General features: G+C 57.5%; 2 protein-coding genes across 12 annotated transcripts in view; both read left to right on the top strand.

Annotated features, from left to right (window-relative positions):
* COLEC11 (collectin subfamily member 11) overlaps window positions 1-2,428 on the top strand; it is a 33,060-nt gene extending 30,632 nt beyond the window's left edge. For all 7 annotated transcript variants that reach the window (XM_045447846.1, XM_045447849.1, XM_045447845.1 and 4 more), the window contains 3 exons: window positions 339-392; window positions 1,478-1,573; window positions 1,734-2,428. In XM_045447846.1, coding sequence (XP_045303802.1) covers window positions 339-392; window positions 1,478-1,573; window positions 1,734-2,125 — 542 coding nt within the window. In that variant the 3' untranslated portion in view covers window positions 2,126-2,428. The remainder of the gene's footprint in view (window positions 1-338; window positions 393-1,477; window positions 1,574-1,733) is intronic.
* Window positions 2,429-4,779: 2,351 nt separating this feature from the next.
* The window catches only part of ALLC (allantoicase), a 29,268-nt gene continuing 9,598 nt past the window's right edge, over window positions 4,780-24,449 (top strand). Inside the window, exons 1-6 of one of the 5 annotated variants that reach the window (XM_045447839.1) lie at window positions 8,885-9,010; window positions 15,907-16,003; window positions 18,465-18,559; window positions 20,723-20,773; window positions 22,232-22,319; window positions 23,416-23,541. In XM_045447839.1, the coding sequence (XP_045303795.1) occupies window positions 18,470-18,559; window positions 20,723-20,773; window positions 22,232-22,319; window positions 23,416-23,541 (355 nt within the window). In that variant the 5' untranslated portion in view covers window positions 8,885-9,010; window positions 15,907-16,003; window positions 18,465-18,469. Of the gene's footprint in view, window positions 4,799-8,884; window positions 9,011-15,906; window positions 16,004-18,464; window positions 18,560-18,779; window positions 18,891-20,722; window positions 20,774-22,231; window positions 22,320-23,415; window positions 23,542-24,449 lie in introns of those variants that run through there. The other 4 variants (XM_045447841.1, XM_045447840.1, XM_045447842.1 and 1 more) reach the window with 4 other exon arrangements.

Raw genomic sequence — 24,449 nt, 5'->3', positions numbered from 1 at the left:
AAGGTTCACGACATGAACCTCCAAATTGTTCTATGAGACATGTGGGGTTTTTGGAGTCGATTTAAAGAAGGATCGTCTGGCAGTCTCTAAAATCTAGTGATAGGCCTGTGTCCCATGTCACATCGAGAGAGCCTGAAGAATTAGAGATCTACAGAATGCAACTCTCTGTATTCACAGCAAAAAACTCCTAGGATGTTACACACGGAAGAAACAACACTGTTATCCAGGGGAAGATCCTAGGACACGACACACGGAACGTTGTTAACCCTGATAATTCTGAACTTGAGTGACGTGTCCCAGCTCCACTTGGTGATTTTGACTTTGCTTGCCTTTTTCAGGTGAAAAAGGAGATTCTGGTGACATAGGGCCCCCCGGCCCTAATGGAGAACCAGGTATGGCGCAGAGGGCCCAAGCGTTTGTAAAGAAAATGTATTAAAACTTGCATTTTCTCCCAATCTCATTGGAAAATGATGACGTACCTCCCTGGAGAAGGTTAAGATGGCTTGGCACGACGGTCTGATTCACAGACACCGCAAAGGGGCCACAACAGGTTCCACTAACATCCGTCTTCTCGTGTAGACACGATAAAAAGAGAAGGCTGGAGAAAGCAGGACTTGCGAGGGGAGCTCTGGGGACCGGGTCTCTCGGCAGCCGCACCGTGTGCTACCGAGCAGTGTTGACGTTGTGCATCGATCCCTGGTGGGCATGCATCTCAGCCGGGGTGGGGGCGGGGCGTCTGCCCCGTCTGACCCCCGGACTCCAGCTCCCCTCCCCCATCACACACGTAAGTGAGGTCCTGCAGGCTCTGTCCTTCTCTGCCTGGCTCACCTCACGCGGCAAGGATGCCTTCAGGGTCCATCCATGGACAAGGGAGGGGCAGGGAGAGAGGGAGAGACAGGGAATCCCAAGCAGGCGCGCTCCTGGGCCCTCACGTCCTCGGATGTTCTGGCTTCTCCGCTTCCGCACAGTCGCCGTCCCCAACCCCACAGTTCTGAGTTGCTGCCACAAGGCCACCCTCCACCCACCTCCCCTCTTCCTTCCCACGAAAACAGAGCCCGATTTTAAACCAGGCGGGTCTCTGGGGCACCTGGGTGGCTCCGTCGGCTATGTCTCTGACTCTTGGTTCCGGCTCAGGTCGCAGTCTCACGGTATGTGAGTGTGGGCTCCACACAGACAGCATGGAGCCTGCTTGGGATTCTCTCTCTCTCTGTCGTCCTCCGCCCCTCCCCCACTTATGCGCTATCTTAATAAATAAACTTTAAGGTACAAATAAAATAAAACAGGTCGGGCTTGGTCCTGTCCTGCTGAAGTTCCCGCACCCCTCCCCTCCCCTTGGGGACGAAGCCCGCTATCTGGGTGTCCCGGCCTCCAAGGCCCCGCCTGCTCCTCGCCGAATGCACTTTGTATCTGGGCGGGGGGCTGCTACCCCGGGCACGGTCCCGTCCGGTCTCACTAACACAGGGGCCGGCGTCCGCAGGCATCCCGTGTGAGTGCAGCCAGCTGAGGAAGGCCATCGGGGAGACGGACAACCAGGTCAGCCAGCTGACGGCGGAGCTGAAATTCATAAAAAATGGTACGCGCAACCCCAGCCCGGGGGGGGGGGGGGCGGAGGGAGTACGGAGGGACTCGGGCGGCCGTGTCCCCACGTCCGCGTCCCGCGGGTGTGCGCGTGCGGCGCCCCGAGTGTACAGAACGCGAGCGCTCACTTTCCAGCACTGCCCCCCCCCCCGCAGCTGTCGCCGGCGTGCGTGAGACCGACAGCAAGATCTACCTGCTGGTGAAGGAGGAGAAGCGCTACGTGGACGCGCAGCTGTCGTGCCAGGGCCGCGGGGGCACGCTGGGCATGCCCAAGGACGAGGCCGCCAACGGGCTGATGGCCGCCTACATCGCGCAGGCCGGCCTGGCCCGCGTCTTCATCGGCATCAACGACCTGGAGAGGGAGGGCACGTTCGTGTACTCGGACCGCTCGCCCATGCAGACCTTCAACAAGTGGCGCAGCGGCGAGCCCAACAACGCGTACGACGAGGAGGACTGCGTGGAGATGGTGGCCTCGGGCGGCTGGAACGACGTGGCCTGCCACGTCACCATGCACTTCCTGTGCGAGTTTGACAAGGAGCACGTGTGAGCGCGCCGCGCACGCGTCCCCCAGCGGAGCAGTGCGCACGCGCGCGCGTGGGCCCGGACGCACCTGCCGCCTGCGCGGGGCGGGGCGGGGCGGGGCCCCACTGGGGGGCGGGGCGACGGCGGCCTCTGAACGGCAGACGAGCGCCTGGGAGGAAAGAGGTTTCCGGGGGTTATTTCTCAAGTGAGGTTTTATCACTTGTATTGTAGCCAAGTCTCATTATGGAATCATTACTCAGAATTGCTCCTGCCTTTGTCCCAACTATAAAATAAAAGCTGAAACATGATAATCGTCAAGTACCAACAATGGTAGTGGGCTCTTGAATTACTGTCTTCCTTTGAATTTCTGTCTGGAAAAGAACCCACGTGACTCTAGCCAATAGTTCTGTAAATGGCAATAAAATCTATGTTCCTTTCCACTACTGTCCAAGCAGGGACAATTTTGCTTGCTGCAAACGCAGGTTTCGGGGAAAGGAAAAGTTCTCTAGACCTGACAGGTGAGCGCCTGGTGTTATCGTGTTGCTTTGGTTTCTCCAGGAGCTTCAGGTGTTACTGCCCAAACTTACCCCAAACCTAGTGTCTTGCGAAAACAAATATTAAGTGTCTCACGCTTCCTGTGGATGAGGACTTTTTTGGGGGTTTAGCCCGACCCTCGTGCCTATGGGCAGGATCCGGCTCTTTGTCCCCTGGGCTCCTCTGCTGGGCAGCTCTCAACACAACGGCTGGCTGTGTCAGAGTCGCGAGGAAGGGCCAGAGCAGGACCGTGATGGTCCTTTGTGACCTGGTCTGGGAAGTGATGTGCCGTCTCATCACTATCTTCTGTTCACAAGGAGTGAGCCACCATGTCTAGTCCAGCTCGGGGAGGGGATTTCGCAGCATGGGGAGGCAAGGTCCACTGGGAGCCATTCCAGAACTGTCTGCTATGATCACCTGTGCGTCTTCTCCGCTCTGTGCGTCAGAATCCCTAGTAAAAAGTAAACTTCTTCCTGTTTCAAGAATACAACACGTGAGCACACACAGAAGACCCAGCTGAGGTGGTGGGAGCAGTTCTCCAGGGGCCTCCAGTGTTCCTTGTGTCTTGGGAGTGAGGTCGGCCAGTGTTCTGGACCATGTTTTTATTTTTTAAATTAAGTATTATTTTTTAATATTTATTTTTGAGACAGAGAGAGACAGAGTATGAGCGGGGAAGGGGCAGAGAGAGGAAGACACAGAATCTGTAGCTGGCTCCAGGCTCTGAGCTGTCAGCACAGAGCCCAGTGCGGGGCTCTAGCTCATGACCTGAGCTGGAGTCAGATGCTTAGCCGACTGAGCCACCTAGGCGCTCCAAATTCATTAATTCTTTAATGTTTATTTAGTTTTAAGAGAGAGAGGGAGAGAGAGAGAAACAGAAGATCTGAAGTGTGCTCTGTGCTGACAGCAGAGAGCCTGACGTGGGGCTTGAACCCATGAGCCGTGAAATCATGACCTGAGCCGACGTGGGATGCCCAACAGACTGAGCCCCCCAGGCGCCCCTGGACCATGTTTTTGGGGATGTTTGCCTAGAGCCTTCCAGAGCAATGGGCAGGCACGGTTACAAGCCAGCAGGATGGAGGTGATGTCCCCCTCCAGAGGGAGGGGTGGCAGCTCCCTGCCCACTCAAGGGGGCTTGGGTTCCCTAAATTCACAGGTCCTATCCTGGAACCACCTGCTGCACACAAAGGCGTTACCTGGTCCTCGTCACTTGCTCTGTGGGGACTGGAGCTTGGGACTCAGACCCATGCCAACACTGGCCGCTGCTTAACTGTAGGTCTGGGGGGGGGGGAGGCAAAGCAGCAGACCCCTGCTGGAGGCCCCCCTGCCATCCACAGGGTCGGGAAGATGTGGGGCATCTCAGTGCGCAGACCCTCCCTTGTGCCGGGGGCAGATCCAGTCCTTGGGGTCCTGTGGCTGTGGCTGGGCAGGGCCCTGCAGGGGCCCCAAGCCTTGAGGTGCACAGCCTCACGGCCATTGTCTCTGCCCCAAGACTGTTTTCCGTCCCTGCAAGGAGACCCTGTTCTGTCAGCCCGACGGCGGGTGAGACGCGTGCACCTGCCTTCCTTCCATGGGCTCTTCTGGCCCCTGCGTAGTCCATGCTGAGCCCCGGCTCCCCTCGGGGCCTCAGTTTCCTCACTTGGAGGTGAGGAGGGCGGGGGTCAACACCTCTGTGCCCTCACGTCGCCTCCAAGTCTCCCGAAGTTAGGGGGAGCTCAGCAGGTCCAGCCCTCCTGTCACCTCCCGCACTCGGCTGTCCTCAGACAGCCGGGGAAGGAACACCAGCCTGGGGCCTTCGTACCTGCTCCTGCGGGATCACGATCGGTGCAGAGCACATCTGATAGGATGTCAACCCCCGGGCGTGAAGTCAGAACCACTGCCCCTAATTGAATCCCCCGACTTTTCAAGAAGGGGCCTCTTGTGCAGACTGCAGAGTCTGATTTGCAAAGTGTGGGGTGGGGGGGGGGCGGTGTGGTTGAGGACAGAGCCGGGATTGATGAGGTGCCGCACTGAGGCGTGACCGCGGAGCTGCGGCGCAGTCTCCTCGGGGGCCCTGCGAGAGGCTGGGCGGAGACGGGGCGGGGAGCAGAGGGCGGCCCGGATCCGCGTGTCCACACTGCCATCCAGCGTCCGTCGCAAGCAGCGCAGGCAGGAGCTCTTTAGGATGGTGAGCGCGTGTGTGCGTGTACATGCGTGTGCATGCGTGTGCGTGTGTATCAGGGAGGGGAGGGAAGCGGAAGGAGGGGAGGGGAAGAGAGGGGAGAGGAGGGAGGGCGGGGGAAGAGAGGAGAGGAGAGGGGAGGGAAGGGGGAGGGGACAGAGGGGAAGGGAGAGGAGGGGAGGGGTGAGCAGTGAGAGGCAGGGGTCGGGGGGTGGAGATGCTGCGGAACAAAGGCTGGCAGGCAGGGGGGGAAAGGGGGGGCTGCGGTCCCCAGAGGTGCTGTGCCCTTCAGAAAATCCTCCACCACGTGATTCCTCCACGTGACTCCTCCTCCGCCCGCGTCTCCAGGTCCCCAGGGCGGTGGCGGCCATCTAGAGCCGCCAGACAAAAGCCCAGTCAGAAGAATGGGTGGTTCTGAGTGTGGGAGGAGGATAAGCTCTAGGCCTGGGATGCGGTTAATCTCTGGTCTCCAGGTCCCGGAAGCACCTGCGCAGGGCTCGGTCCAGGCCCAACGGGAGAGTGACCGGGGTGTTTCTGCGGGGCAGCTGGGGTTCCTGTCCACGGTCCCTCTCCCCGGGCAGCCCCGTGTCACGTTCCTGCCTCTCTCATGCCTGCACAGCCGCTCTCGCTCTCCGCCCACGCGGGTGGCTACCCCTGGAGACTGGATGGCGGGCCCACCTTGCTTCCTGGGGGGAGTGGGTGGCAGGTGAGGACCAAGGTTGGTCACCAGGCACAACCCAGTTTAATCCAGGAAATCCTAAACCGAGGGTGCGAGGTGTTTCTTAGCCGCAAGCAAGACCATCTGAGTCTAATTTAAGCAGAGAGGGGAATCGTTGAAAGGTTTTTGGGAGTTCGCGGGAATTTTGGAAAGACTGGAGAACCATCCTGGGGGCTGCGTGGAAGGGAACGGAGCCCACAGATCATGCTACAGATGGGCCTGCTGGGTCCGTCCGTGGCTGGCAGCTGCCACCGTGGGCACCGTGCAAGCAGGCTGTAGCCACTGCGTTGGTACCTCACTAGCTCCCCATCGAGAGTCTGGAGGGGCAGGTCTGCTTGGGTACCTAGTGTTCTGGGGCCAGTTTGTGTGTCTGCACAGGTTGTGCACTGCACAAATCCAGAGGCACCATTCATGGAACATGGTGGCTGGCATGTGTCTGTGCTATGAAGCTGTGAAGGGGGCTGGGAAGGTGCAAGGCTCTCAGGGTCTCCGGCGGGAGCCATACTGCTTTCCAAGGATGAGCGTGTACCAAACACACGCATCAGTTAGCTTCTGCTTGTGCGGCGGCCCTCCCCAAAGCTTAGTGCCTCTAAGCAGTGACCAAGTCTTTCCCCATTAACCGTGATTCTAGGGGTCAGCAGTTTGGGCTGAGACCAGCTGCATGGGTCTTCTGGTCACGGCTGGGCTCACACGTCTCCCGGCGGCTGCCGCAGTGGCTGGGGTGGCTGGTCTAGGACGCCTTGGCCGGTGGGCTTGCTCGCTCTGCAACCGGTTCTCATCCCCGAGGGACCAGCCGGAGTGTGTTCCCAAGCTGGCCGTTCCAAAAAGCAAGAGTGGCCCACAAGCTTTCCTGAGGCCTAAGCGTCGAGCCGGAACAACATGGCTCTGTCGCTAAGGCCAAGTAGTCGGAAGGCGAGTCCGGATTCAAGGGCAGGGGCGACCGGAGGAGCTGCGAACAGGTATAGAGGATTGTGGCTGCATCTGCCATCTGCCGCCGGCAGGAAAGCGGCCAGATGTGGCCCCAAATCAGGGCCGAGGTCCATGATGGCGGGGGAGGGGGGAGAAGGAAGGGCACGGCAGGGGGTCAGCGTGGGATCCGGCCCGCGCACGGGAGGAGACCAGCAAGCTGGACGCTGGGTCTGTTCCTTTGTCCCTTTCTCTGAAGGTCCAGCAGGCACTGGGGCAGGGCCTGTGCTCAGAAACCTCTTCGGGGCCTGGGAGGAGGTGGGGGCACGAGGCGGGTCTCAAGGCAGAAGTTTCTAGCATTGCCCGGGGCTCAGGCACAGCGGGCTGCTCCTGGTGACAGTGTCCTGCCCCCCCCACCCCATCAGGCCGTGGTGCGCCAAGCCCTGGTGGCCCCGAGGGGCACCTCGCCTCCTCGACAGACGGCACTGAAGCAGCGTCCGAGGCCGGGGTGCCGTTTCTCCGGTCCCCGTTCGCACCGCCTCTGGGCCGGTCGCCCTGATCCCAAACCTGTCTCACCCGTCACGCCCGGGAGGCTCCCCTGCCGGGATCAGCCCTCCATCACCGTGTGACAAATCACCCTACGCTTCAGCAGCTCGTGTGTGTGGTCTCACACAGTTTCTGTGGCCCAGGAGCGTGGGGGCAGCTGAGCGCGGTGGTTCTGGCCCGGGCTCCTCCTGGGTGGCCCTCGCGCCTCTGGGGGAAGGACCCGCGGTCGCCCGCATGCGGGGCCCCTGCCGGGCTCGTCGCTGGCTCGGGGCTGGTCCGGCACCACCGCTCTGCCTCCTCTTGCTGTCCTCACCCCCCAGCAGAGCCGACTGCAATCGCGTGCGCTGTGGTGGACGAGGCTCTGGGCTGCCACACGTGGCCACCGAGCACGTGGAATTTAGCTAGTGAGACAGAGGATGTAAATTGAAAATTTCATAGAACTTGTATTAAATACATTTAAATGTTTTTCCAAAGTTTGTTTATTTCTGAGAGAGAGAGAGAGAGAGAGAGAGCGTGCGTGTATGGGCCAGAGCCAGCGGGGGAGGGACAGAGAGGGAGAGAGAGAGTCCCAAGCAGGCTCCACACCGCCAGCCCGGGGCTCGAACTCACAGACCGGGAAATCATGACCTGAGCGGAAGTCAAGAGTCCGATGCTCAACTGACCGAGCCACCCAGGCGCCCCGTGAGTTTAAATTTTAGGTATGATTTTAGGTAACCGGCGGCTGGACGCTGCGGCCTGTAGAACCTCACCCTCCAGGTGTGGTCGCCGACCTGCCCTCCAAGCATCGCCTGCTGCGCGTCAAGGTCCCGGCGCCTCTCGAATCTACAGACAAAACTCGCCTTTGAGCAGACTCCCCAGTGGCCCGGATGCACAGCAGACTTGGGGAGCCAGGCTCCAGGCGTGGACGGGCGGGTCGGGCGGCCTTGGCCAGCCCCTGAGCATCCCTCTTGGCCGTTCTCTGTGCCGGGGCCTAGACTCAGGTCATGGGTAAAGGGATTATCCGGACAGGGTCCCAGGGTCACATCTGTGAATTTGATGCACCATCTGTTACATACAGAGGGACAGGATGTGGCCCGTGTTCTTAAGAATCACCTCCAGAAGGGTAGACAGACGTGTCAGCACGGACCTGAGGACGTGGGCACCGGGGAGAGGCCGGGAGCTTCCCGGAGGTTCCATCAGGGAGAGCTGGGGGGCGGGAGGGCAGAAGGGCAGGCCAAGCCTGGTGAAGAAAACCGAGGACCGTGACAGACTCCCACACCGCACTACCCGCCCCCCGGGCCTCCCAGGCCACGTGATTGGGACCCCCCTCCCCGGACGCTCTGAGCTCCTGCTCCCATTCCCTGGCTTAGGACTCAAGTGGCCTCGGATAGATCTTCTTCCTCCAGAGCTCAGTTTCTGCACCTGTGAGTCAGGACCCGCCTGCTGTCCAGGGTGGCGTGGCCACGAGGGCCAGCCGCCATGTACCTGTGCTGTTCCCGCCTCGTGGAGACCTCTTCCTCCAGACCGTGGGCTCCAGGGCAGGGACCTGAGTCTGCCGCCGGCCACCAGGGGCAGCACTGCTTATCAAGGTCCACGAGGTCACATGAAAACTCCGGGGGCGCCTGCATTTTCCTGGGGCCGAGAGACCTTCCCCTCTGACGAATCCCCTAGAGGCTGTCATCTCCAGAAGCATTGCCGGGTGTGCAGAGTAAATGCATTTGCAGGAACCTTCTAGAGACAAGACTGAGTGATAGCCGGCCAGGCCAGGAGCGGGAGGCCACTCACTAGGCACGGTGGGGCTGGGTGTTTGTGGGAGGGACCGGGATGTGGGTCTCCAGCAAGGCTCCGTGAGACTCCTTGGCTTCTCCAGGAAGAGAGCTCCACCTCCCAGCCGCCTCCCCCCATTGCCCTTGTGACATCACACAAGCTCGGCCAACCTCCAGAAAGTTCCGTCTTGCTAGGTGAGGGCCCTATAATTCTCTCCTGCGGGCACCAGACCACCACGGGACCTGGGCTGGCTTGTGGGGAGCAAGAAATCCAGCCCTAAACACTGGACTTCGGATTCCGAGGTGAGGGTAGGGTCCCCTTTGTGCATAACTTCCCATTTTAACGCTGTCCTTGCCACGGTTTGGGGGACGAATGGCACCATGGGCATCTGCCAGCTGGAAGTAAGGGCGGGGGCGGGTCCCCAAACCCTGTGGACCCAGGGCCGGGCGTGGGGCTGGCCAGACACCAGGTGATGTTTCCAGTGAGGTGCCAGGCTGGACCCTGCTCCCCTGCTGTTCGTCCTCTCCCCACCTCACATTAAAAAAAAATTTTATTGGGGCTCCTGGCGGGGCAGGTCAGCCAGTTAAGCATCTGACTCTCGATCTAGGCTCAAGTCATGATCTCATGGTTCATGGGTTTGAGCCCTGTGTCAGGCTCTGTGCTGACCGGGCAGAGCCTGCTTGGGATTTTCTCTGTCTCTTTCTCTCTCTGCCCCTCCCCTCCTCCTCTCTCTCTCTCTATCTCTCTCAAAATAAATAAATAAACTTAAACAAATTTTATTTATTTATTTGAGGTCCAGTGTGGTTAACATACAGTGTAGTATTAGTTTCGGGTGTACGATGTCGTGATTCGTCACCTGCAGATGACACCCAGGGCTCATCACAAGTGCCCTCCTCAATGGCCATCTCCCGCCTAGCCCACCCCCCGCCCAGCTCCCTTCTGGTAACCATCAGTTTGTCCTCCGTAGGTAAGAGTCTGTCTCGTGGTTCCTCTCCCTCTCTCTCTTTTTCCCTTTACTCATTTGTTTCTTAAATTCCACGTATAAGTGAAGTCATGTGGTTTTTAACTTTCTCCGACTGTCTTCACTTAGCATTACACTCTGGTTCCATCCGTGTTGTTTAAGTGGGGAGATTTCGTTCTTTCTCACGGCCGAGTGATACTCCGTTGTGTGTGTGTGTGTGTGTGTGTGCATCAGTCCATGGACACCTGGGCTGTTTCCCTATCTTGGCTGTCGCAAATAATGCCACTATGAACGTCGGGGTGCCCGTGCCCCTTTGAATTAAGTGCTTCTGTACCCCTGGGCAAATACCCGGTAGCGTGATTGGGCCTCGTGGGGCGCATTCTTGTCTGTGGTGGGAGACTCTTCGCGCCATGGGCTCCGAGACTGTGGGGGGAACAGACACCAGTCGTGTGGCTCCCGGGGAGACAGTGAAGACTTCGCTGTTTTCTTGATGGGTAATGGACGGGCGGGGCTGTGCTCTGACACAGGGGCCGGGGCGGCCTCCCTGGAAACGCATCCCCTCCCTTGCGTGACCATGTGACCCTGCCTCTCCGGGCTTCTCTGCGGCGGGTACAGTCGTGTGTCACTCTCCGGCTGGCGTGAGGAAGGCACGAGGACGGGAGTGGAGATTCGGGGCTGAGGCTTGCAGACCTCCGTTCTCTTCCGTGTGCCCGTCTCACGTGGTGACGCTTACTTGCTGGAAAGCGTGGCGGGAAGCCGCCCAGAGCCAGACCCAGACTTCCCCCGGAGGCCCCAGCTTGCACGCGAGCCTCACTGGGCTACGTGAGTTAAAGCCGACCTGGCTGGACCCGCCGAGAGGCCGGCACAGCCTGAGCACGGTCAGCAGGGCATCTGGGGGGCTGAGGGCCGGGCGCCCCCAGACACACAGGCCAGCCTGGGGTCCCCGGCGGTGCCAGCGAACGTCCTGTGTGCGCCCCCGCGAGTCCCTTATAACGGGCACAGGCGATGCGGCCACAGCCTCTGGCCCCCGGGACCCGAGGGGCCTCGTCGTCCGTCCCAGAAGGCGAAAGCCCGCTGCATCTCTCTGACCTCGTGTGTCGTGAAGTCCAAATAGAGACTTCTGGGGTGCGTCAGGTTGTTGTCACACACCCTCAGGGTCTCCACGCAGATTTGTTATCTTACGGTCTGCAGCTCAGAAGTCCGGCTGGGATCGGCTGGCTGCTCTGCTGGGTTTCACAGGCGGAGTCAGAGTGCCGGCCTGAGTGCAGGAGGCTCTGGGGAGGGCAGGGGAGGGGAGGGAAGAGGCCGCGTCCGTGCTTGCAGGGCTGAGGTTCCTGGTTCCTTGCTGGGGCCAGCGGCCGCCGCCGATGGCTCCTCCAGGGCTCCGTCCGGCCCTCGCACGCTTCCAGCCAGAGAAAGGTCTCTGCTCGCACCCCGTCTCCTGAGATTAGACGGCGGACTCACCTGGATTGTTCAGGAGCCCCTCCCCCTCTCAGGGTCGGTCAACACACTCGCATCTGCAGAGTCCCCATTGCCGGGTGAGGTCGCACGGTCACAGGGGCCGGCAAAACTTGGTTTTGCACCGTTGCTGGCGCTTTCCTGGCATTGCTGAGAGGCTGCGAGAGAGTTCTAAGATCATTCCTGAACATTGGCCTTATGTCTGTCTAAGGTCATTAACGAAAATGGAAACAGTGGTGCCCTCCTGCAACGTACATTGATGGCCAGATCCTGCCCCAGCCATAGAAATCTCTCTCTTGTGCTAACAGCCCCACCTGGCTTCCGAGCGCCTAAAATACGGCGAGTGTGACCACGAAACCGACTTTTCTATTGCATCGGATTAAACTTACATACCCATGTGGCAAGTGCTAGCATCTTCGGGCTGGGCCACCGTCACGCCCTTTGCGTGCCCAGTACCTCACGGAGAGTCTCTGCTCTTTGCAGACCTGACTTCTTTGTGGAAAGTGGTGGAAAGGGGTGGGAGTGGCAGCAGAGGGAATTGGGGCTGAATTTTACCTGCGTCCCCCCCGCCCCCGGCTGTTTCTGTTCAATTGCACCGGGAGATTCATGCCCCTCTCGGATTTGTCTCTGGTGGCGCCTCTGGTATTTTACAAGGTCTGTTTGTTTCTCTTTTATCTCGGTGAGGCACCTTCTGACCCGCTGCAGGGGCAGGGGCTTGGCCACAGATGGAGCCTTAGCAGGAGAATGATGAAGTGACTGTGTCCCGGGGCCGCCGCGAGGGTCCCTTCACGGCGCCCCGTCCCCCGTGGGGCTCACAGGCTAGGGGTCAGCCAGGGGCGGGGGGCCGAGGACGAAGCTCGCGGAGAAATCTCTGCCCCAAAGCGATTCACTTCTGCCAATTCCAACAGATGTGTCCAAGCACTAGGTTTCATTTGGAAAGACGAACATCGGCCTCGAGGCCTGGCTTCGCGGTGCTTTTCAGGGAATACACGCGCGTTTCGAGGAGCTTGGGGAAAGCGTGTTCATCCGGTTTGAGGAACGGGCTGGGTTATGTCACCCCGAGTGCCACCTGCACCGCGGAGGCCGGGGCGGGAAACGTCCCGCCTGCTTTACAGCGTCAGCCCCAGAGGGCACCGCTACCCTGACTGATGTTTTCTGAAGACGAGCTTCCCATTTATTGATTTGCTAAATGGAAACATTCATTTCCAGAAGGGAGCAGTCTTTTTTAAATTTTTATTTATTATCATTATTTTTTTAATATATGAAATTTATTGTCAAATCGGTTTCCGTACAACACCCAGTGCTCATCCGAACAGGTGCCTCCTCAATGCCCCTCACCCACCCTCCACTCCCTCCCGCCCCCCATCAACCCTCAGTTTGTTCTCAGTTTTTAATAAGAGTCTCTTATGTTTTGGCTCCCTCCCTTCCTCTCTAACCTTTTTTTTTCCCCTTCCCCTCCCCCATGGTCTTCTGTTAAGTTTCTCAGGATCCACCTAAGAGTGAAAACATACGGTATCTGTCCTTCTCTGTATGACTTATTTCACTTAGCACAACACTCTCCGGTTCCATCCACGTTGCTAGAGCATTCTTTTTTTATTTTTTTTTATTATTTATTTATTTATTTATTTATTTAAAAACCTTTTTTTTAACATTTATTTATTTTTGAGACAGAGAGAGACAGCATGAGCGGGGGAGGGGCAGAGAGAGAGGGAGACACAGAATCAGAAGCAGGCTCCAGGCTCTGAGCCATCAGCCCAGAGCCCGACGCGGGGCTCGAACTCACGGACCGTGAGATCGTGACCTGAGCCGAAGTCGGACGCTTAACCGACTGAGCCACCCAGGCGCCCCGAGCATTCTTTTTTTTAAAAGGAAGAGCAGAAGTGGCTTGTTGTTTGATGGAGGGTGGAGCCTAAAAACCGGATGGCTTGAGACTGGTCCCTGGGAGAAGTGTGTCAGACGCCTCCCTGGCTTGCTCTCCCTCCCGCACACCTGCAGCACGCACTGCCTGGTGGAGGGGATGGGAGGCGCATGGAAGAGAAAGATGAAAGACGGCAAGGATGGCCAGAGCTTCCCCCTCCCGCTGCTCTCCGGCCAGCGGGGAGGCTGGACCACAGGACCCCGCCCCACGTTGCCGTGACACCTTGCTTTTTCCACCAAACCCGGTAGCTGGGAGAAGGGGAGTTAAATCGGTGGCTTTGGCAAACTCCTGGTGCATAGGGAGCTCGCTGCAACTGCCCGGGGAAAAACATCGGGCCTTTTCAAAAGAACGACCGGGTAAATCAAATGTTTTGTGATCAAGACGATGAAATATCCAGCAAGGCTTTGCGGTGTGCCCGTGACTGGCCTGGCACTGTGTCACCTTGTCCAGGATACAGGTCGGTTACTAAGCTGTTGCTGTGGGGGGAAAGCCTGCAGCGACCCACAGGCTTGGCCAGGCCCCCGTCTTGGCACCTGTCGGGCTGGCCCTGAGCTCTGCGCTCCTGAGCCCGCGTGCTGCCTGCTGGAGAGGCCGCCGAGCCCGAGCTGGGACACGGCAGACCGCCAGTGTCTCGGCCTTGACGGGTTGACCTGGCAGGAGAGCTCTATGCAGAAGCCCTGTGACGTCAGCCCGCGCGTAGGGCGCGTGTCTGTCCTGGGGTGCAGTGTCCGTGGTAGTGTTAGGCTACACGGCGGTGGAGGGCTGGGCTCTTGCGCCCTCGTTGCTCAGTGCTTTCCTGTCACAGTTGAATAAAACTTCCTGAGACGGAAGGTGCTGCGTGTGCGCTGTCCGACACGGAAGCCACGTGTGGTTCCTGAGCACCGACATGTGGCTAGTGGCAGGGAAAACTACATTCTTAATTTTATTTAATTTCGATGAAACTTCCACGTGTTAAATAGCCGCGCATGGCCTGTGGCTTCTCGGTTGGACAGCGTAGGTGCAGACGAATGTCGACCTCTTCTTCCGTGGCCCCCGTGGCCCGTCCTGCCCGCGCGCCTGGCACGTGCTGTCTCCCTTGTCCCTTCTTCTCCTCAAGTCCCAACTCAGGCGTCCGCTCCGGCAGGGAGCCCCGGAGCCCCGGCGGTCGCGCTGCGAGTCCGGCACTGCCATCTTGAACACCGCCGCCGGCCGTGTCTGTGACCGGCCCTCCGCGTGAGCCCGCCGAGCAGGTGGGACCCGGTGCCGTCACAGCACTGCACAGTCGCAGGCCGGTCGACCGCATGCCGCGCGCGTGTGCCCGGGGCTCTCGCGTGTCAGTCTCGTCTGGGTGGATCCGGGTCGGAAATGTGGTTCGCGTTCCGGCTGCGTGGTTTATACGGGCTGCTTGAGCTCCCAGAGGTGCATTCCCTTCATTTGCAAGATGTGAATAACATAAAATCGCAGGGTTGTTGTGGATCAAAGACATGAAATGTGTGGGCTGTGCATGACGTTATTGCAAACTCACGATCAGCGTTAGCAGTTTTCTTCTGCACCTTTTCATCCTCAATGAGGGAACCAGTATTTTATCTATTTATGTATGTATTTTTTTTGAGAGAGAGTGAGTGCGTACGTGAGTGGGGGAAGAGCAGAGAGAGAGAGGGAGACACGGAATTCGAAGCAGGCTCCAGGCTCCGAGCTGTCAGCACAGAGCCCAACTCGGGGCTCGAACTCGTGAACCGTGAGATCGTGACCTGAGCCGAAGTTGGAGGCTTAACCAACTGAGCCACCCAGGCGCCCCTAAACTTCTCTAAGTTTTTTTAATGTTTATTCATTTTTGAGAGAGAGAGAGAGAGAGAGAGAGAGAGAGAGACAGAGCATGAGCAGGGGAGGGGCAGAGAGAGGGGGAGACACAGAATCCAAAGCTCCAGGCTCCGAGCTGGCAGCACAGAGCCTGACACGGGGCTCGAACCCACAAACTGTGAGATCATGACCTGAGCCGAAGTTGGACGCTTAACCGACTGAGCCACCCAAGTGCCCCATGGGAACTAGTATTCTCAAACAGAAAATGAGTTAGAAAACATTATTCACTCACCCGTTTAACGGACAAATAATTACTGTGCAGCCTGTGTGTAGCAGGCAGGGTTCCAAGCCCTGGGGAAACACCAGTGGACCCAACAGATTATTGTCCTCGTGGAGCACACATCTAGTTGGGAAAGACAGATGATAATAAACCAGCAGATCATACCGTGTGTCCGCCTGTCACTCTACCTGGGGGTCAGAGCGGGCCTTCCTGAGAAGGTGATGGTGGAGCACGGGCTTGAAGGGAGGGGAGGGCGTGTGCCACACAGAAGGGGGGGAAGAGCCTCCCAGCAGAGCCACGGAGGTGGGACATGCCCGTGGCACTGGTGGGGGGGGGGTCGGGGAGGCATAGGGGGCCCTGGATGGGCTGGTGGGGGAGGGCCCTGTGGACCTCGGAAGGACACCAGCTCCTCCTCTGTTTGGGAAACCACACAGGGTCTTAACTTTTGACTCTACTTAGCAAAGGGTTGGTCTGGTGTCTCAATGAGGACAGACGGCTGCAGAGAGGGAAGGACGGACACAGGGAGGGCCCCTGGGGGTGTTTCATGACGCAGGAGAGAGACGACGATGCCTCCCCCCACTTTGTCTCTCTTCGTGCATGTGGACAGTGCGTGTAAGACGTATAATTTTACCGTGAACGATTTCATCATGTACAGAAGCAGTTGATCTTTGGACCCCTCACATACCCATCACCACTGACACGGTTATCGAGTCCTGGCCAGACTGTTTCATCCACGTGTTGAAGCACTTCCTCTCCTTCTCGGATAATTCGGAAGGAAATTCCATACGTCATATCATTTCAGGGTTCTGAATCCAACTTCAGACTGGATTTGAGGCGTCAGGGGAAGAGGAGACAAATGAAAGGTGACCCTGAGGCTGTTTGGGCGGCTTGAGGACGACGTGAGTCCAGCGGGGGAGGGGAGCCCGAGTCGGGGAGGACCTCGCACGTGGGGCACGCATCCCGGGGGACAGCTGGGGTTGGCAGGTGGAAATCCAGGAAGGCGATATGTATTTGGGGACAACCAGCATGCGGGTGACGTTAGGGGCCCGGGGACCGTGTGGGGCCACCAGGGTGAGAGGACGCAGCAGAGACAGGGACCCTCCAGCATGAAGAGCTTGGGGGGGAACTGCCTGTTCTTTGAGTTATTACAAGATCATCACAGACAGTGTTCCAATTCACATTCCTGACAGCAGATGGTGGGTGTCTGTTTGTTACAAAAAAGTGTCCATTTCATGAGGAAAAATGTCATATTATGAGGAATCACGTTCTTGTGATTTCAAGGAGAGCTGACTTCTCATGTGCATTGACCATTTGTGTTTCTTCCATTGTGAATAATTCTTTCTTTAAATGTTTGTTTATTTTTGAGAGAGAGAACCAGCAGGGGAGGGGCCGAGAGAGAAAGGGGGGCACAGAATCTGAAGCAGGATCCAGGCTCTGAGCAGACACCAGCGAGCCTGTCGCGGGGTTTAAACTCACAAACTGTGAGATCGTGACCTGAGCCCAAGTCAGATGCTCAACCGACTGAGCCACCCAGGTGCCCCCTTATTGTGAATAATTCTTTTTTTTTTTATTATCTTGTTTTATTTTTTATTTTTTAAAATTTACATCCAAGTTAGCATCTAGTGCAACAATGATTTCAGGAGTAGATTCCTTAGTGCCCCTCCCCCATTTAGCCCATCCCCCCCCAACAACCCTTCCCGCAACCCTCAGTTTGTTCTCCATATTTATGAGTCTCTTCTGTTTTGTCCCCCTCCCTGCTTTTGTATTATTTTTGCTTCCCTTCCCTTCTGTTCATTTGTTTTGTATCTTAAATTCCTCATATGAGTGAAATCGTATATTTATCTTTCTCCGACTGACTAATGTCACTTAGCACAATACCCTCCAGTTCCATCCACGTACTTGCAAATGGCAAGAATTTCATTCTTTTTGATTGCCGAGTAATACTCCATTGTATCTATAGACCACATCTTCCTTATCCATGCATCCATCGATGGACATTTGGGCTCTGTCCATACTTTGGCTATTGTCGATAGTGCTGCTATAATCATGGGGGTGCGTGTGTCCCTTCAAAACAGCACACCTGTATCCCTTGGATAAATGCCTAGTAGTGCAATTGCTGGGTCGTAGGGTGGTTCTATTTTTAGTTTTTTGAGGAACCTCCGTACTGTTTTCCCGAGTGGCTGCACCAGCTTGCGTTCCCACCAACAATGCAAAAGAGATCCTCTCTCTCCGCATCCTCGCCAACATCTGTTGTGCCTGAGTTGTTAATGTGGGCCATTCTGACAGGTGTCAGGTGGTATCTCATTGTGGTTTTGATTTGTGTGAATAATTCTTGATGAGATGTTTTTTGTGTAGTTGTCTCTTTTCACCACGAGGGGTAGGAAAAAAGGTAGGAACGAAGGTCATCCGTTGGCTTAGGAGTGGGGCGACCTCTAGGCCGGCCCCGAGTCCCCCGGCCTCCTCCCATGCCTCCCCCTCTTCTCCAAATCTCTGCTTTCTCAACTTCAAAATAAGGGTGCGGCGGGGCGTGGGGGGCTGGGTTAACTTACGCCAGCCCCACTGGTGATACCACAAACGGTCCTGAATGCTCCCGGATGGAGCTGTCTCCGTGCTGTGGTCTCGGATGGTTCCAGAGCGTTGCTCTGCATGGGTGTCTGGGGCATCGGTCTCCCCCATGGGGGAGTCCGTGTGGGCAGGGCATGCATTCTCCTGTGTACCCCATTTCTAGCCAGGGCCTGCCAGCTAGTTGCTCAAGAAGTGATTTTTGAATGGATCCAAACACTATTAAAAGCAAATTATTCCTTTCTAAACTAGAAAAATTTTCCCCTTTAAAAAATAAAAAAGGGGCGCCTGGGTGGCTCAGTCGGTTGAGCGTCTGACTTCGGCTCAGGTCATGATCTCATGGTCCGTGGGTTCGAGCCCTGCGTCGGGCTCTGTGCTGACAGCTTGGAGCCTGGAGCCTGCTTCTGATTCTGTGTCTCCCTCTCTCTCTGCCCCTCCCCCGCTTGTCCTCTGTCTCTATCTTCCAAAAATAACTAAACATTAGGAAAAAAATTTAAAAAATGAAATAAAATTGCAATTTGAGGCAGTGGGATTCGTGTATTTGGTGGAACTTTGTTCTTACGTAGTTCAGAGGGAGTGTGCTCTCATTCACTCCCGGTTCAGCGTTTGCGCAAAGTCACAACCTGGAGTTGGGGACCCTGGAGTGCGTGGGCACCCGCCACGTCCACTGGACAATATGTGTGTTGTTGAGTGTCTCAGACCTTGGTTTGGGGGACCCGGGTGAGGGCCTCGCTTGCTCACGCGGGTTCTGCTACCCTCTATGCCCGAGGCTGACCGAGCCTCCCTTCTCGTTGCTAGGAAGCATGGCTGACTCTCCCAGGGAGGGAAAACCGGCCAGGTCTCTGGACTTCACCCGGCTGGTTGACATGGCCTCTGAGTCCGTAGGAGGAGAGGTAAGTGGGGGTCTCACGGCAAGGAGAACACTGCAGGAACCTAGTTAGAATGGCCAGAATTGGGCCGAAGGTCCAGCCCGTTGTTGCAAAAGGCTTCCGAAGAATTTTTAAGAAACTGGGGACAATTCTAGCAAAGGCAGTATTGCTTTAAGCTTAGAACAAAAAGACATCCTGCATCTGTGACGAGTCCTCCGTCCCTCTGTGTTTTCTCACGGATTAGATCAGTGGTCCTCAAATGTCAGTGTGGGGATTACCTGGAACAGTTGTTGACAAGCACAGGGCACTGCGATACCGGTAAAGTGCAGAGGCACTGAGCGCCAGCACCTTGCAGGTGCGTCGTCCGGTACAGACGGGGCTGAGGGGGGCGTCCTGCCCTCCAGAGGCTCCTGCTCCCCCAGGGAGACGGGTGCTGTGGGAGCCGGGGGCCGCGAGTGGGGCGGGAGGTGCTGGGAAAGGCTGTGCGGCCCCTGTCGGCACAGGGGGTCTTCAAGTGGGAGAGGGAGCCGGCGAGGAAAAGGGGCGAGGGGCCGCTTCGGTCAGGACGCCGGGGGAGGCAGCGAGGCGTGCCCCAGCTGGTTGAGTGTTTCTGGAAGTCATCAGGGGCTTGCTGGGGGGCATGGGCCCGGGGAGGTCGGAGAGGCCCCGGGTGCCCCGTGAGGGTTTCTGCCGAGGCGCCAGCGACGGGCCTGGACGCGTTCCCGCGTGTCCGTTCCGCTCACCCGGGCTTGGCCCTTGCAGACTGTCAGTGGGCGGGTCGGCCCCGACAGAGCCGCGATCCCCTCCACTCTGCCTCCGCGACAGTCATCCGCAGCAAAACAGCGAGGTCTCCCCTGACCTGTAGGTTCTGGGCTGGGGTCCGAGGACGGTAGTGTCATTAGAGGCGAATTATGCTCGGAGGCTGAGACTGACTTGGCCAACGATGGTTCAGCAACTAATAGCCTGCACGATAACGATTCCTAGACAACACGCCCAAACCGGCGACACTAACTACACTCGTGGTCCAGGCAGCGGGGAGAGGAGATCAATGAAGTCCGGGGCTAGGCGAGGTGTCCTTCTCTGCAAGCTGGTTCTCCGTAGAGTCAGTCCTTCCAGCCCAGAGCTGGGGGCCAGCTGCCGGCCCGGGTCCCTCGTGGCTGCTGGAGGCGGCACCGGGGCACGCGGGCAGGGTGGCTGCTCCGATGGCTGGCACCGCGGGGCCGTCACGCGGCTTGCCCCGCCACCCACGAGGAGCGGCCTCGGCAGGGCAGGGGCAGGGGTCCCTTCTGCCGAGACCGTGGCCCGGGTCAACCAGGGCCGCCTGAGGAGGCTCGGCCCCGGCAGCCGCGGTGCGTCGAGATCTCCGGAGAGCTACTCACATCGGCAAAGTGGAGCCTTGCCCAGAGCGGACCCTCTGCCTAGACCCCACAGAGTCCCAGTAGTGGGAGTTTTAGTGTCCCTTCTGCAAAGCCGCTATGCCTGTCAATGCTCGAGCCGCTGAGCCCTCGAGACAGGTGCCGGTGACAGCGTCCTGACACGGCTTCCTCCACGTAGACAGATGCCCCCTGATGAACACACCTCACTTCAGCCACAGACGAGTGGCCTTGCAACTGTCACCGGCTAATTCCCGACACCAGTGCCCGGGGTCCCCTCCCGACGGCAGCTGTCACGAGGGTCTGGCTTCGGTCGGTGGGGCCGCGGCCCGTTTTGTCCAGAAAAGTCCATTTACACCTGTTTTCCGGGGGTGATGAGTAGCAACCCCCTCCCTCTCACAAACGTCCTGCTTTGGCTGATGAATTAGCAGGCCCCCCCTCCTGCAGGGCGTCCGACGGTGAGACAGCCGAACCACAGGCATGGCCCAGGGTGGTGTTTTTGGGCCATCGCTCTGTGTGCGAGCGAGTCACAAAGCCCAGTGTCCTTCATTCGTGAAAAGGAGGGTTGGCGTAGTTTCTTCCTGACTGTAAGAAGTCAGCACGTCCCCATCCAGATGGCCAAGGGGTGCAGAGTACAGGCTGGAACGAGCTGAGGCAGGCCACGACGTCTAGACGTGTCAAAAGCATAGCGGCTTCATTGCAGAGCGTTCTCTCCCCCTGGCAATGCCACGTTTCTACCGCGTCTTGCAAAACGAAATAAAATCGTTTTTAACTTATGGCTCTTTTATCTTTACTTCTTTCTTTCTTTGTCTAGATTTTATTTGCAACGGATGATTTTTTTGCTCCTGCGGAAAACCTCATAAAGGTATCGTCGGTGGGCATCCCGCACCGTAAAGGTATCGTAAGTGGGCATCCCGCGCCATGAAGCGTTGGGGTAGAGCCATCTGTGCCGACACGGCAATTAGAATCTGCCCGGATGTTTGAGATGGGAGTCCTGGAGTGTGGACCGGTAACTGGCACGTTGGAACAGTAGAAACATGTAGGGATCCGCACCGGCTCGTGCTGAGACACATTGGAGACAGACGGGCATCGGACACAGGGAGGTGGGGGGCCGCGTGGCTTTATGGGAAAATCGCTGAGATCCTTGCATATTGTCCTCTGTCTCACGCAAAGCTCATAATCTGGGCCAGGAAGAAATCTGGCACACGCGTTGAATTTTGGGGAAGTGTCTTACCTGCCTAATTACAAAAGTGTAGGACGTGCTTATTAACAAAACAAGAGAAAAAACAAACCTGAAACTATAGGGAAGAAAGGAACCTCGGCTGGAATCCTGCTACCTTGCTATGCCGGCCGTGGGGTGTGAGTTCTCGTGAGTGGGCAGCATGCTGTCCTCCACCGTGGTTACCGGCCATGTCGTCACCCTGGTGACCGGGCCCCTCTTTCCGGGCAGGACCTGGCCAGGTCTAGAGCATGTTAAAGTATGACATTCCAAGGACATCTTACATACATTAACTTACTCCTCACAGAAAATGACAATAGATTGAGGAACAGAGATGTTGATTTACTTGTTCTAGGTCACACAGCTAATAGATGTCAAAGCTCTTTTCATTTTACCATATGTCTGTCTATAGAAAACTTAAATGCCTACACACTTTGACCTAGTTATTCCACGGGTTTATATTATTTGCAAAAGTAGGCAAAGATGTGTAGAAGATATTCATCCCAGTGTTGTTTGGAAGGGAAAGAGCCAATCCAACCGTCCATAGATGGGACCCATATATGAACTTCCATATATGGGACACCGTGTAGCCACTAAAAGGAATAGGCTAGCTGTCTACACACGGAGCAGCTCCGAGGGCCGGGGTCCAAGGGTACAGCTGGGCCTCAGCATCCCGCCTACGCCTCACGCGCTTGGGCCGGATTCCTTGTTAAGCAGTCTTTTCTGGGTTGCCTGGGAGACGTACCCTTTCTGGCTCTTTCTTTCAGGATGCCGTAGGCTGCATTGGGGGGGGGGCTGTGCCGTTTGTGGGGCCACGGAATTCACTGCGATGGGGTTTCAGCTGTCGCTACGGCCAGTTAATTCTATGCATCGAGGGCCGCGGAGAAGCAGGATTTCTTTCTCTGGAGGTGTCGCAACATGGGGCGGCCTCTCCTGATCTGGAACGGGTTACCCGAGCGCGAGGGTCGCGGCAGGCACCCCCGCGCCGGCCCGGGGTTCCCTCCGAGTCCCCGTTGGCGTGGGTCTCCTGTCCCTTGGGGGGACAAAACAGGCCAGGCCCTCGCAGGGATGGCAACCATCACCTTGTCTCTGTCTCTGCTTTAGAGCAAAAGCCCAGGCTTCAGAGAAGACGAATACACGGAGTTTGGGAGGTGGATGGATGGATGGGAGACCAGAAGGAAAAGGACTCCAGGTACCGAGACCGCTCCTCGTGGCAACGTGGCGAAGCTTAAACGCGGGTGTTGGGAAGCCGGGGTGCGTTCTGGCAGCTCCGTCCCGGGTCCCCGGACCTCACGTGACCCTTCCGAACATCAGGCTCGGAGGGTTTAGGAAGGGGTCGTCTGTGTGCCATCAGGTGAAAAGGAGGATGTGCTGCTGGGACAGCGGGGGTGTCGGTGAGGCTGTGGGGGGCGGGGCGCACCTCCCCGAGTGGGGTGGCAACGTCACAGGGTGGCGTGCGTGTGTGCGTTGCGTCTACACGGCTCTCTGAAGAGGGTGCTCTGGTCCCTCCTTGACTGCTGTGTAGACGGGCTCGCCCACGCAGCCCCTGTCCCGTCACCAGTGAGAAGGGCCGGCTTTTATTCGTTGCTCCTCACCAGGCTCAATGAAAATGCACCTGTTAAAGCTGCAGACGCGCCTGTGAGAGCAAACTAAATCCGGCATTGGAACCGGGTTCTTATCCAGCTGATAAGTGGGTTCTTCGGCTGAGTCAAGTGCTACGAGGTCCTGGATGTTTCCCACGTCCATTAGCAGCTGCTGATGAATCTGGGCATTTCCAGGCCGGGTCTACACGTGACCACAAGTAGCCAGGAAGTACCGGGTGACCCGTGGCTTGTAGACTTCTTGTGCTTTAGCAGCCGCAGGGAGGGGGCAGCTGGGCCCCGCAGAGCCTGAGGCGATGGCGAGCAAGCGGTTTGCCGGAGGCCCAGCCGTGCGTCAAGCACCTGCCGAGCGGGGCGGGCTGTTCTCTACCCTGGACACAGTCACATTTGAGTTTTGGAAGCTGATCTCGTCCCTGATTCGCAGTCGAAGAAGGAGGCTCGCAGGGGCCGGTTTTCACTTTGGAACCAGAATCGGGTCTCCCTGGATCCAAGGCCCGTGCCTGGGGCGGAGGGCTGTCGTGGGGCACCGAGGGCATCTTTACGTCACAGCCGAGAGTGACCCTGCGTGCCCTTTTCTGGGATGGGAGGGGGTGTCGCTGAGTCTTTTCTTCATCTCGGTCCTGTTCAATCACGCGCTTTGTCTGCCGAGTTACGCCTGACGGGGATGCCCTCGCTTCCCTCCCGTAGGTCACGACTGGTGCATCATCAAGCTGGGGATACAAGGGATTATCCGGGGCTTCGATGTGGACATTTCCTACTTCGTGGGAGATTACGCTCCTCGGATATCAATCCAAGCAGCAAACTTGGAAGGAGGTGCCTTGGGAACCGTTCCCCTGGTCTGCCCCCCCTTCCCCAGCACCCCTGCCCCGTGCAATTTCCGCCCAGACAGGTTCAGCAACGTGTCTAAGGCCACGTTAGTGCCACAGGCTTTAGAACTTGGGTTCCCAGTACAGTGTTCCGTGGTTCCTGAGTTTTAGCTTGGCCACGTGTGGAGTTCATTGTTCCCACGCTCTTGGGGCCTCGCCGGGGCGAGCAGGGTGCAGGGGAGGGCAGCGCGTGGGCTGCTGGACAGCGTGAAGCCAGGCGTGGGCCGGCTGTGAGGTGGTGGCTGTCCCTGTGGGCACAAGAGTGCGGCAGCCACGGAGTTGTCAGGAAGGGGTTCTTCGTGCCTCGTGGAACGAAGCATAAGTACAAGTCAGACCCCTGCTTTCGCTGCTTCGACGGTACCGTCTGATGCTGGTCCCAGCATTACTGTTTTTAGAAGCAGGGACCACGATGTGTGTGTACGTACACGTGTTTAGGGAAGATAAATCACGCCAGTTGGCAGATTTATGCTGAAAGCACTGTGTCCACAGCCCTGTACGAGGCTCTACGGAAGGGGACGGGCCCTGCTCCCGACACTGGGGGCACCTGAGAACGTAGGTGAGGACAGGACAGGTGCTGCTGCAGAGGCAGGAAATGCCTGCTGCCAAAAAGGAGGATTCCTTCGGAGTCCGATTCGGGATCGCCCAAGTGTCAATTCCAAGGATGCCGTGGGAGACGGTCTTCTTCTGGCCTTGACGTTGCAATTTTCCAGAACCTCCATGGATCCGACTCCTGAAAACTCGAGTCGTGTGATAGATTTGCTGCAGCTAGACTCACCCTGGAGATGGTGTTGTATTTTGACGAGCAAAAGTACTACCAAATGTACTGCAGCACTTTCTGGAATTACTCAGTATTTC

This window comes from Leopardus geoffroyi, chromosome A3 (assembly GCF_018350155.1).
Source record: "Leopardus geoffroyi isolate Oge1 chromosome A3, O.geoffroyi_Oge1_pat1.0, whole genome shotgun sequence".
In the NCBI taxonomy this organism is placed as follows: domain Eukaryota; kingdom Metazoa; phylum Chordata; class Mammalia; order Carnivora; family Felidae; genus Leopardus; species Leopardus geoffroyi.
This window is presented reverse-complemented; position numbering and strand designations above follow the sequence as displayed.